The sequence below is a fragment of the Oncorhynchus clarkii genome, chromosome 18 (assembly GCF_045791955.1).
Source record: "Oncorhynchus clarkii lewisi isolate Uvic-CL-2024 chromosome 18, UVic_Ocla_1.0, whole genome shotgun sequence".
NCBI lineage: Eukaryota > Metazoa > Chordata > Actinopteri > Salmoniformes > Salmonidae > Oncorhynchus > Oncorhynchus clarkii.
In genome coordinates, this window is record NC_092164.1 from 1,184,850 (window position 1) to 1,198,922 (window position 14,073).

A 14,073-nucleotide genomic window follows, 5' to 3' on the forward strand; every position below is an offset into this window, starting at 1 on the left:
ATGCCATCTTCATTTGAATACCATGCCATCCTCATTTGAATACCATGCCATCTTCATTTGAATACCATATCACCTTCATTTGAATATCATGCCATCTTCATTTGAATACCATGTCACCTTCATTTGAATACCATGTCACCTTCATTTGAATACCATGCCATCCTCATTTGAATACCATGCCATCTTCATTTGAATACCATGTCATCCTCATTTGAATACCATGCCATCTTCATTTGAATACCATGTTACCTTCATTTGAATACCATGTCACCTTCATTTGAATACCATGCCATCTTCATTTGAATACCATGTCACCTTCATTTGAATACCATGTCACCTTCATTTGAATAACATGCCATCTTCATTTGAATACCATGTCACCTTCATTTGAATACCATGCCATCTTCATTTGAATACCATGTCACCTTCATTTGAATACCATGCCATCTTCATTTGAATACCATGTCACCTTCATTTGAATACCATGTCACCTTCATTTGAATACCATGCCATCTTCATTTGAATACCATGTCACCTTCATTTGAATACCATGCCATCTTCATTTGAATACCATGCCATCCTCATTTGAATACCATGCCATCTTCATTTGAATACCATATCACCTTCATTTGAATATCATGCCATCTTCATTTGAATACCATGTCACCTTCATTTGAATACCATGTCACCTTCATTTGAATACCATGCCATCCTCATTTGAATACCATGCCATCTTCATTTGAATACCATGTCATCCTCATTTGAATACCATGCCATCTTCATTTGAATACCATGTTACCTTCATTTGAATACCATGTCACCTTCATTTGAATACCATGCCATCTTCATTTGAATACCATGTCACCTTCATTTGAATACCATGTCACCTTCATTTGAATAACATGCCATCTTCATTTGAATACCATGTCACCTTCATTTGAATACCATGCCATCTTCATTTGAATACCATGTCACCTTCATTTGAATACCATGCCATCTTCATTTGAATACCATGTCACCTTCATTTGAATACCATGTCACCTTCATTTGAATACCATGCCATCTTCATTTGAATACCATGTCACCTTCATTTGAATACCATGTCACCTTCATTTGAATACCATGTCACCTTCATTTGAATAACATGCCATCTTCATTTGAATACCATTCAATCATTGCCTTTTTACTGTGTCACATATCAACGTTGCAGGCTACAGGTTTAAAGTTCATGTTTAACATGAAAATAACAGATTAGAGACCTAGGGATATTATTTCATTTGAGTTGAGGAATTACAAAAGTATACCGTACTGCTCCTGTTTTCTAAATAGATTGTGCCCATGCACTGTCTGTTACCGTGGATCTCCGTGAAGCCAGTCCTCAAAGTACCCGTGTCCCGTGTATTATTACCGGGCGAAACCGTTCGGCACGCCCCCCTTTCACTTTGCCTACCCAGAGAACCTAAAGATTATAATCTGTCGAGGAATGAACAGTTGTTCCATTGAATTAATCCCTAACTTATGTTATGCTGTCCCATTATAGGACAAGAACATCACACGTTACAACTATTCAACTCCGTTCACCTTTCTTAAACACTGGATCGTGATGGGAAATCAAAAGAAAACGCAGAAACAAGCCACTAGGAAAACGCGACTCATATTCCAAATTTTTTGGGGGCTTGTTGTTACATGAGTTGATGCACTATGTGCGGGTCTTTCACCAGACATGTTGCCATCTTGTGGACACTTTATATGTTTCAGTAGAAGTGTTTTCTGGACCTGCTATCTGTAGAGTTATGTCCACAGGGTGGCGGTAAAGTTCCACTACAGGTTCCAGCAGGAATGTATTGTTGTAGTTAGTCCTGTCTGCAGATAGGGAGCTTCCATTTCTTCATCCACCCAAACAAATCCAACAACCTGATACTGAAGACACAACCAGGCGTTCCCCGGCCACACTGTCTTGTGTCCTGTCCTGTCTGCAGATAGGGAGCTTCCATTTCTTCATCCAACAACCTCATACTGGAGACACAACCAGGCGTTCCCCCGCCACACTGTCTGGTGTCCTGTCTGCAGATAGGGAGCTTCCGTTTCTTCATCCAACAACCTCATACTGGAGACACAACCAGGCGTTCCCCCGCCACACTGTCTGGTGTCCTGCCTGCAGATAGGGAGCTTCCGTTTCTTCATCCAACAACCTCATACTGGAGACACAACCAGGCGTTCCCCCGTCGCCTGTCTGCCGCACTGCCCGGTCAAGGCCAAATGCAACCGAGCCTGGGAGCAGCAGAAGAGACGTCTATCCACCCCGACGGGACTAACCTATTTACTAACCCTGAATAGACCAAATAACCCTGAATGGATACGTTATTAAGACAAGGACCTATGCAATAGGCATAGTCAACATGGAATTTGTTTTGTTTTTGACGGACCTTTGTGAAACAACAAGCTAACGTCAGTTCGCTACCAAGGCGGCCTAACATTAGCAAAGGAGCTAGCTAGCTACCGTTAGGGGGGGAAACACGTCAAAGTTGGACTTTGGGCAAAAAAAAAAAGGCCGACGGGTTTATTCCCTAACAAGTTTATTTTAACATAGTTAACTACCTGTTAGTAACGCTAGCAGTGTATTGTTAATGTTAGTTAGGTAACTTAGCGTAGCTAACGTTGTGTCAAGTTAGCATGACAACCTGACGCCGTCTTCAATGTGTCGCTCCATACTGGACACGTCGGTTACGGTTATTGAACTGTACGTGAAAGAGACAGAAGTGTATAAAGACATACGTTAAGTTTTGGAAGAACGGGAAGTTTCAAGTTAAATCAAATGTACAACAGAGTGAAGTCAATGTCGTTGCTGAAGCAAATCACGATGCTGTTGTTCGTGACGGTCCTCCCTCCGGTCCCCGGTGAGTTAACAACACTATGAGATAATAACCTATTGGACCTGTTCTGTCTGTTCTGGATAGTTTAGTTAACTAGTATAACAGTCCTATCAGGTGAAGCTCGTCTATAGCTCGGATACAGTCAGTACACGGTGGTCCATATCAGGTATACTGGTCTAGCCAGCTACAGGTTGTTGACACCACATCATGTGATTGAACCAAATACTTTTGGTTTTCATTACTGGGAGTTACAGGACAGGTTGTGTTTTGATTCGGACAAATCGAGAATGAAGATAGTATCGCCAAGTTAAGGTTGGTGGAAAAGTATATCTTCTAAAAATGTCCAGTTTCAGGTGGTGCATTTATTGGTTATATAAACATACTAGGAGTCTACACTGTAGAGCTACAGTAACAAGTTGTACCTCCCTGCTCTAGGCTTTGGGTTGATGCCTAGCTTCTGGAACACCTTGACAGATAAGAGAGGAAAGCTTCTGGAAAACCTTGATAGATAAGAGAGAGATGAGAGAGGATGGGAAAGAGAGAGAGGGGATGGGAAAGAGAGAGAGAGGATGGGAAAGAGAGAGAGAGCAGATAGGAAAGAGAGAGAGAGCGGATGGGAGAGCGAGAGAGAGGATGGGAAAGAGAGAGAGCAGATAGGAAAGAGAGAGAGAGAGGATGGGAGAGCGAGAGAGAGGATGGGAGAGAGAGAAAAGGAGAAATATAAAACTCTAGACTTTGGGTTGATGCCTAGCTTCTGGAACACCTTGAGAGATAAGAGAGAGAGCAGATAGGAAAGAGAGAGAGAGCAGATGGGAAAGAGTGAGAGAGCGGATGGGAAAGAGTGAGAGAGCAGATGGGAAAGAGTGAGAGAGCGGATGGGAAAGAGTGAGAGAGCGGATGGGAAAGAGAGAGAGAGCGGATGGGAAAGAGAGAGAGAGCGGATGGGAAAGAGTGAGAGAGCAGATGGGAAAGAGAGAGAGAGCGGATGGGAAAGAGAGAGAGAGCGGATGGGAAAGAGAGAGAGAGCGGATGGGAAAGAGAGAGAGAGCAGATAGGAAAGAGTGAGAGAGCGGATGGGAAAGAGAGAGAGAGCGGATGGGAAAGAGAGAGAGAGCAGATGGGAAAGAGTGAGAGAGCGGATGGGAAAGAGAGAGAGAGCAGATGGGAAAGAGTGAGAGAGCGGATGGGAAAGAGAGAGAGAGCGGGTGGGAAAGCTTCGAGAGAGGAAAGGAGAAATATAAAACTCTAGACTTTGGGTTGATGCCTAGCTTCTGGAACACCTTGAGAGATAAGAGAGAGAGCAGATAGGAAAGAGAGAGAGAGCAGATGGGAAAGAGTGAGAGAGCGGATGGGAAAGCTTCGAGAGAGGAAAGGAGAAATATAAAACTCTAGACTTTGGGTTGATGCCTAGCTTCTGGAACATCTTGAGAGAGAAGAGAGAGAGCAGATAGGAAAGAGAGAGAGAGCAGATAGGAAAGAGAGAGAGAGCGGATGGGAGAGCGAGAGAGAGGATGGGAAAGAGAGAGAGCAGATAGGAAAGAGAGAGAGAGCGGATGGGAGAGCGAGAGAGAGGATGGGAGAGAGAGAGAGAAAAGGAGAAATATAAAACTCTAGACTTTGGGTTGATGCCTAGCTTCTGGAACACCTTGAGAGATAAGAGAGAGAGCAGATAGGAAAGAGAGAGAGCGGATGGGAAAGAGTGAGAGAGCGGATGGGAAAGAGTGAGAGAGCGGATGGGAAAGAGTGAGAGAGCGGATGGGAAAGAGTGAGAGAGCGGATGGGAAAGAGAGAGAGAGCGGATGGGAAAGAGAGAGAGAGGAAAGGAGAAATATAAAACTAGTTTAAGAATGGAGTGGTGATCAGGTGATGGAAAACTCTCAGAATGTCTAGCTGTCTGTCTCCTCCCATTTCCTGTCCTGTAATTTAGCCTGCTCTTTGATGAAGCGTGGGAGGATGGCAGCAGAGGGTGTGTGCATTGCACTGATTTGCCTATAACTATGTATACCGAACAGTACATTACCTTAAAGGGCCTGTCCTCCAGGGCCACCCATTGTCTTGTTCTGCAGGTTTTACACTACAATACCCTGACTGTCTACACTACCGTACCCTGTCTGTCTACACTACCGTACCCTGTCTGTCTACACTACCGTACCCTGTCTGTCTACACTACCGTACCCTGTCTGTCTACACTACCGTACCCTGTCTGTCTACACTACCGTACCCTGTCTGTCTACACTACCGTACCCTGTCTGTCTACACTACCGTACCCTGTCTGTCTACACTACCGTACCCTGTCTGTCTACACTACCGTACCCTGTCTGTCTACACTACCGTACCCTGTCTGTCTACACTACCGTACCCTGTCTGTCTACACTACCGTACCCTGTCTGTCTACACTACCGTACCCTGTCTGTCTACACTACCGTACCCTGTCTGTCTACACTACCGTACCCTGTCTGTCTACACTACCGTACCCTGTCTGTCTACACTACCGTACCCTGTCTGTCTACACTACCGTACCCTGTCTGTCTACACTGCCGTACCCTGTCTGTCTACACTGCCGTACCCTGTCTGTCTACACTGCCGTACCCTGTCTGTCTACACTGCCGTACCCTGTCTGTCTACACTACCGTACCCTGTCTGTCTACACTACCGTACCCTGTCTGTCTACACTACCGTACCCTGTCTGTCTACACTACCGTACCCTGTCTGTCTACACTACCGTACCCTGTCTGTCTACACTACCGTACCCTGTCTGTCTACACTACCGTACCCTGTCTGTCTACACTACCGTACCCTGTCTGTCTACACTACCGTACCCTGTCTGTCTACACTACCGTACCCTGTCTGTCTACCGTACCCTGTCTGTCTACACTACCGTACCCTGTCTGTCTACACTACCGTACCCTGTCTGTCTACACTACCGTACCCTGTCTGTCTACACTACCGTACCCTGTCTGTCTACACTACCGTACCCTGTCTGTCTACACTACCGTACCCTGTCTGTCTACACTACCGTACCCTGTCTGTCTACACTACCGTACCCTGTCTGTCTACACTACCGTACCCTGTCTGTCTACACTACCGTACCCTGTCCCTCTGGTCATACACTACATACATTCTGTCTCCACTGTCCTACCCTGTCCCCGTAGTCTGTTATAATAGGTATTCTGTCTCCACTGTCCTACCCTGTCCCCCTAGCCTGTTATAATAGGTATTCTGTCTCCACTGTCCTACCCTGTCCCCCTAGCCTGTTATAATAGGTATTCTGTCTCCACTGTCCTACCCTGTCCCCGTAGTCTGTTATAATAGATATTCTGTCTCCACTGTCCTCCTAGTCTGTTATAATAGATATTCTGTCTCCACGGTCCTACCCTGTCCCCCTAGTCTGTTATAATAGATATTCTGTCTCCACTGTTCTAACCTGTCCCCATAGTCTGTTATAATAGATATTCTGTCTCCACTGTCCTACCCTGTCCCCGTAGTCTGTTATCATAGGTATTCTGTCTCCACTGTCCTACCCTGTCCCCCTAGCCTGTTATAATAGATATTCTGTCTCCACTGTCCTACCCTGTCCCCCTAGTCTGTTATAATAGATATTCTGTCTCCACTGTCCTACCCTGTCCCCGTAGTCTGTTATCATAGGTATTCTGTCTCCACTGTCCTACCCTGTCCCCCTAGCCTGTTATAATAGGTATTCTGTCTCCACGGTCCTACCCTGTCCCCCTAGCCTGTTATAATAGATATTCTGTCTCCACTGTCCTACCCTGTCCCCCTAGTCTGTTATAATAGCCACTTTAAACAATGCTACCTTATATAAATGTTACTTACCCTACATTATTCATCTCATACGCATACGTATATACTGTACTCTATATCATCGACGGTATCCTTATGTAATACATGTATCACTAGCCACTTTATACTATACTATGCCACTTTGTTTACATACTCATCTCATTTGTACATACTGTACCCGATACCATCTACTGTATCTTGCCTATGCTGCTCTGTACCATCACTCATTCATATATCCTTATGTACATATTCTTTATCCCCTTACACTGTGTACAAGACAGTAGTTTTGGAATTGTTAGTTAGATTACTTGTTATTACTGCATTGTCGGAACTAGAAGCACAAGCATTTCGCTACACTCGCATTAACATCTGCTAACCATGTGTATGTGACAAATAAAATTTGATTTAATAGATATTCTGTCTCCACTGTCCTACCCTGTCCCCGTAGTCTGTTATCATAGGTATTCTGTCTCCACTGTCCTACCCTGTCCCCCTAGTCTGTTATAATAGGTATTCTGTCTCCACTGTCCTACCCTGTCCCCGTAGTCTGTTATAATAGATATTCTGTCTCCACTGTCCTACCCTGTCCCCGTAGTCTGTTATAATAGATATTCTGTCTCCACTGTCCTACCCTGTCCCCATAGTCTGTTATAATATATATTCTGTCTCCACTGTCCTACCCTGTCCCCATAGCCTGTTATAATAGGTATTCTGTCTCCACTGTCCTCCTAGTCTGTTATAATAGGTATTCTGTCTCCACTGTCCTACCCTGTCCCCGTAGTCTGTTATAATAGATATTCTGTCTCCACTGTCCTACCCTGTCCCCATAGTCTGTTATAATATATATTCTGTCTCCACTGTCCTACCCTGTCCCCATAGTCTGTTATAATAGATATTCTGTCTCCACTGTCCTACCCTGTCCCCCTTGTCTGTTATAATATATATTCTGTCTCCACTGTCCTCCTAGTCTGTTATAATAGGTATTCTGTCTCCACTGTCCTACCCTGTCCCCCTAATCTGTTATAATAGATATTCTGTCTCCACTGTTCTACCCTGTCCCCATAGTCTGTTATAATAGATATTCTGTCTCCACTGTCCTACCCTGTCCCCATAGTCTGTTATAATAGGTATTCTGTCTCCACTGTTCTACCCTGTCCCCATAGTCTGTTATAATAGATATTCTGTCTCCACTGTCCTACCCTGTCCCCATAGTCTGTTATAATAGGTATTCTTTCTCCACTGTCCTCCTAGTCTGTTATAATAGATATTCTGTCTCCACTGTCCTACCCTGTCCCCCTATTCTGTTATCATACATATTCTGTCTAGCTTCATGGTCTAGTAGTAAAATTAGCCTGACTGGAAATCAATTGAAATGGTGACCATTTTTTGGAGGCCTGGAAGACAGCTACTCGCTCAGCAGGTTACACGAGGAAGAATTACTCGGAGCGAGAGGGACAGACAGAGTGGGAGATATATAGAGAGACGGAGAAAGCTGAGCTGTGATTGGTTGAGTCAACATTCCAGCAGCTCATCTCACTTCATAATTTGCAGAAAGAGAATGTTAATAACTCTCCTTCAGCCAGGCTGAGGAACGAGAGCCCATCTGGCCCAACTAGAACCTAATAACTCTCTTTCAGCCAGGCTGAGGAACAAGAGCCCATCTGGCCCAACTAGAACCTAATAACTCTCCTTCATCTCTTCAGCCAGGCTGAGGAACGAGAGCCCATCTGGCCCAACTAGAACCTAATAACTCTCCTTCAGCCAGGCTGAGGAACAAGAGCCCATCTGGCCCAACTAGAACCTAATAACTCTCCTTCATCTCTTCAGCCAGGCTGAGGAACGAGAGCCCATCTGGCCCAACTAGAACCTAATAACTCTCCTTCATCTCTTCAGCCAGGCTGAGGAACGAGAGCCCATCTGGCCCAACTAGAACCTAATAACTCTCCTTCATCTCTTCAGCCAGGCTGAGGTACGAAAGCCCATCTGGCCCAACTGGAACCTAATAACTCTCCTTCAGCCAGGCTGAGGAATGAGATCCCATCTGGCCCAACTAGAACCTAATAACTCTCCTTCAGCCAGGCTGAGGAACGAGAGCCCATCTGGCCCAACTAGAACCTAATAACTGTCCTTCATCTCTTCAGCCAGGCTGAGGAACGAGAGCCCATCTGGCCCAACTAGAACCTAATAACTGTCCTTCATCTCTTCAGCCAGGCTGAGGAACGAGAGCCCATCTGGCCCAACTAGAACCTAATAACTCTCCTTCATCTCTTCAGCCAGGCTGAGGAACGAGAGCCCATCTGGCCCAACTAGAACCTAATAACTCTCCTTCAGCCAGGCTGAGGAACGAGATCCCATCTGGCCCAACTAGAACCTAATAACTCTCCTTCAGCCAGGCTGAGGAACGAGAGCCCATCTGGCCCAATTGGTGCTGCCTATACTGATAGATAGTGTTCAGGTCTGCCTGGTGGCCGACCTCCCTATACTGATAGATAGACCTGCCTATACTGATAGACAGTGTTCAGGTCTGCCTGGTGGCCGGCCTGCCTATACTGATAGATAGACCTGCCTATACTGATAGACAGTGTTCAGTTCTGACAGTCTGCCTGGTGGCCGACCTGCCTATACTGATAGATAGACCTGCCTATACTGATAGATAGTGTTCAGTTCTGACAGTCTGCCTGGTAGCCGACCTGCCTATACTGAGAGATAGTGTTCAGTCTGCCTGGTAGCCGACCTGCCTATACTGATAGATCGGCTTAGCTGTATCTTGCAATTTCTTGGCTTGCAATGTCTCCCAACTTCAGTAAAGCAGGTCATGTCATCAATGAATAGGCTTGGATTTTGAGATGAGTGAGATGCAACACTTGAAGAACACACAGTGTCTGTTCATGCGTACGGGTTTGCTTCACACTGTTCACACCATGGTAGTCAGGGCACCAAAAGAGCAGACAAGTGGAGCATCTTAGTTGTTGCACAAATTGACCCACCGTGCTATTTACTTTCTGCATCTAATTATCTTTGTTTTGTTTTTTGGTTGGGGATTTTTCTTAACGTTAAGAATCCCAATTTTCCATAGAAAAATGTAACTCTGAGAGGCTCAGTCTGGTTTAGGTCTACACTGGCTTTAATCAGGAGGATTATCATGTCTGCAGGCCAGCCTTAACCCAGACAGACCCGAGAGAGCAGAGGGACAGATTAGACACCCCCAGCCCTGCTTCAATAAAAACCATCACCTCCCCCTCTTTCTGACCATTATGTCCCTCTCCCCGACCATTATGCCTCTCTCCCCGACCATTATGCCTCTCTCCCCGACCATTATGCCCCTCTCCCGACCATGATGCCCCTCTCCCCTACCATTATGCCTCTCTCCCCGACCATTATGCCTCTCTCCCCGACCATTATGTCCCTCTCCCCGACCATTATGCCTCTCTCCCCGACCATGATGCCCCTCTCCCCGACCATTATGCCTCTCTCCCCTACCATTATGCCTCTCTCCCCGACCATTATGCCTCTCTCCCCGACCATTATGCCCCTCTCCCCGACCATTATGCCTCTCTCCCCGACCATTATGCCTCTCTCCCCGACCATTATGCCCCTCTCCCGACCATTATGCCCCTCTCCCTGACCATTATGCCCCTCTCCCCGACCATTATGTCCCTCTCCCCGACCATTATGCCTCTCTCCCCGACCATTATGCCTCTCTCCCCGACCATTATGCCCCTCTCCCGACCATTATGCCCCTCTCCCTGACCATTATGCCCCTCTCCCTGACCATTATTCCCCTCTCCCCTACCATTATGCCTCTCTCCCCCCGACCATTATGCCCCTCACCCCGACCATTATGCCCCTCACCCCGACCATTATGCCCCTCTCCCTGACCATTATTCACCTCTCCCTGACCATTATGCCCCTCTCCCCGACCATTATGCCCCTCTCCCCGACCATTATGCCCCTCTCCCCGACCATGATGCCCCTCTCCCCTACCATTATGCCCCTCTCCCCGACCATGATGCCCCTCTCCCCGACCATGATGCCCCTCTCCCGGACCATGATGCCCCTCTCCCCTACCATTATGCCCCTCTCCCCGACCATGATGCCCCTCTCCCCGACCATGATGCCCCTCTCCCCGACCATGATGCCCCTCTCCCCGACCATGATGCCCCTCTCCCTGACCATTATGCCCCACCACCTCTCCCCGACCATTATGCCCCACCACCTCTCCCCGACCATTATGTCCCTCTCCCTGACCATTATGTCCCTCTCCCCGACCATTATGCCTCTCTCCCCGACCATTATGCCCCTCTCCCCGACCATTATGTCCCTCTCCCCGACCATTATGTCCCTCTCCCCGACCATTATGTCCCTCTCCCCGACCATTATGCCTCTCTCCCCGACCATTATACCCCTCTCCCCGACCATTATGTCCCTCTCCCCGACCATTATGTCCCTCTCCCCGACCATTATGTCCCTCTCCCCGACCATTATGCCTCTCTCCCCGACCATTATGCCCCTCTCCCGACCATTATGCCCCTCTCCCTGACCATTATGCCCCTCTCCCTGACCATTATGCCCCTCTCCCCTACCATTATGCCTCTCTCCCCCCGACCATTATGCCCCTCACCCCGACCATTTTGCCCCTCTCCCTGACCATTATGCCCCTCTCCCTGACCATTATGCCCCTCTCCCCGACCATTATGCCCCTCTCCCCGAACATTATGCCCCTCTCCCTGACCATTATGCCCCTCTCCCCGACCATGATGCCCCTCTCCCCGACCATGATGCCCCTCTCCCCGACCATGATGCCCCTCTCCCCGACCATGATGTCCCTCTCCCCGACCATGATGCCCCTCTCCCCGACCATGATGCCCCTCTCCCCGACCATGATGCCCCTCTCCCGACCATTATGCCCCTCTCCCGACCATTATGCCCCTCTCCCTGACCATTATGCCCCTCTCCCTGACCATTATGCCCCTCTCCCCGACCATGATGCCCCTCTCCCTGACCATTATGCCCCACCACCTCTCCAGTAGGATATTTCAGGGGTCTATAATGTGATGTATTTCCAGTAGGACATTTCAGGGGTCTATAATGTGATGTATTTCCAGTGTGGCGCCTTGGAGAGGAGAGAGGACAGTCTGACCGAGCACTGATTCCTTCTGACTGTAGAACACACAACGTCCATCTCTGGGCGAGGGAGAAAGAAAAAATAAATCAGGCTGTTGTTGTTTTTCGCTAGTGAGGCCGCGGCGAGGAAGGGGAAGGGGGAGCGAGGGGGGGTAGAGATTAGCAAATAACTGGGCCATGGGTAAACACACTGCTGCTCTGGTCCAATGAATATCCTGACCCATAGAGGAATACTCCCCTCACTCTAACCCTGACTCTAACCCTGACCCATAGAGGAATACTCCCCTCACTCTAACCCTGACTCTAACCCTGACCCATAGAGGAATACCCCTCACTCTAATCCTCACTCTAACCCTGACTCTAACCCTGACTCTAACTCCAACCCTGACCCATAGAGGAATACTCCCCAGTATTAACCTCCCCAGGGTTAATGTAGTAGGAGGAGGAGAACCAGGGTTAATGTAGTAGGAGGAGGAGGAGGACCAGGGTTAATGTAGTAGGAGGAGGAGGAGGACCAGGGTTAATGTAGAAGGAGGAGGAGAAGGACCAGGGTTAATGTAGTAGGAGGAGGAGGAGGACCAGGGTTAATGTAGTAGGAGGGGGAGGACCAGGGTTAATGGAGGAGGAGGAGGACCAGGGTTAATTAAGTAGTAGGAGGAGGACCAGGGTTAATGTAGTAGGAGGGGGAGGACCAGGGTTAATGTAGTAGGAGGAGGAGGAGGACCAGGGTTAATGTAGTAGGAGGAGGAGGTGGACCAGGGTTAATGTAGTAGTAGGAGGAGGACCAGGGTTAATGTAGTAGTAGGAGGAGGAGGACCAGGGTTAATGTAGTAGGAGGAGGACCAGGGTTAATGTAGTAGGAGGAGGAGGAGGACCAGGGTTAATGTAGTAGTAGGAGGAGGAGGAGGACCAGGGTTAATGTAGTAGGAGGAGGAGGAGGACCAGGGTTAATGTAGTAGGAGGAGGAGGTGGACCAGGATTAATGTAGTAGGAGGAGGAGGACCAGGGTTAATGTAGTAGGAGGAGGAGGAGGACCAGGGTTAATGTAGTAGGAGGAGGAGGTGGACCAGGGTTAATGTAGTAGGAGGAGGAGGAGGACCAGGGTTAATGTAGTAGTAGGAGGAGGAGGACCAGGGTTAATGTAGTAGGAGGAGGAGGAGGACCAGGGTTAATGTAGTAGGAGGAGGAGGAGGACCAGGGTTAATGTAGTAGGAGGAGGAGGAGGACCAGGGTTAATGTAGTAGGAGGAGGAGGACCAGGGTTAATGTAGTAGGAGGAGGAGGACCAGGGTTAATGTAGTAGGAGGAGGAGGTGGACCAGGGTTAATGTAGTAGGAGGAGGAGGAGGACCAGGGTTAATGTAGTAGGAGGAGGAGGAGGACCAGGGTTAATGTAGTAGGAGGAGGAGGAGGACCAGGGTTAATGTAGTAGGAGGAGGAGGAGGACCAGGGTTAATGTAGTAGGAGGAGGAGGAGGACCAGGGTTAATGTAGTAGGAGGAGGAGGAGGACCAGGGTTAATGTAGTAGGAGGAGGAGGAGCACCAGGGTTAATGTAGTAGGAGGAGGACAAGGGTTAATGTAGTAGGAGGAGGACCAGGGTTAATGTAGTAGGAGGAGGACCAGGGTTAATGTAGTAGGAGGGGGAGGACCAGGGTTAATGTAGTAGGAGGAGGAGGAGGACCAGGGTTAATGTAGTAGGAGGAGGAGGAGGACCAGGGTTAATGTAGTAGGAGGGGGAGGACCAGGGTTAATGTAGTAGGAGGAGGAGGAGGACCAGGGTTAATGTAGGAGGAGGAGGACCAGGGTTAATGTAGTAGGAGGAGGAGGACCAGGGTTAATGTAGTAGGAGGGGGAGGACCAGGGTTAATGTAGTAGGAGGAGGAGGAGGACCAGGGTTAATGTAGTAGGAGGAGGACCAGGGTTAATGTAGTAGGAGGAGGAGGAGGACCAGGGTCAATGTAGCGGGAGGAGGAGGAGGACCAGGGTTAATGTAGGAGGAGGAGGACCAGGGTTAATGTAGTAGGAGGAGGAGGACCAGGGTTAATGTAGTAGTAGGAGGAGGAGGTGGACCAGGGTTAATGTAGTAGGAGGAGGAGGAGGACCAGGGTTAATGTAGTAGGAGGAGGAGGAGGACCAGGGTTAATGTAGTAGGAGGAGGAGGAGGACCAGGGTTAATGTAGTAGTAGTGGGTCTGGATTACAGTAGACCAGGGTTAATGTAGTAGGAGGAGGAGGACCAGGGTTAATGTAGTAGGAGGAGGAGGAGGACCAGGGTTAATG

At 48.2% G+C, this 14,073-nt stretch overlaps 1 protein-coding gene across 1 annotated transcript in view; it reads left to right on the forward strand.

Moving 5' to 3' along the window:
* The first annotated feature begins 1,583 nt into the window (after nucleotides 1–1,583).
* LOC139372817 (bone morphogenetic protein receptor type-2-like) overlaps nucleotides 1,584–14,073 on the forward strand; it is a 52,971-nt gene continuing 40,481 nt past the window's right edge. The window contains exon 1 of the mRNA XM_071112623.1: nucleotides 1,584–2,897. Within this exon, the coding sequence (XP_070968724.1) occupies nucleotides 2,816–2,897 (82 nt within the window). The 5' untranslated portion in view covers nucleotides 1,584–2,815. The remainder of the gene's footprint in view (nucleotides 2,898–14,073) is intronic.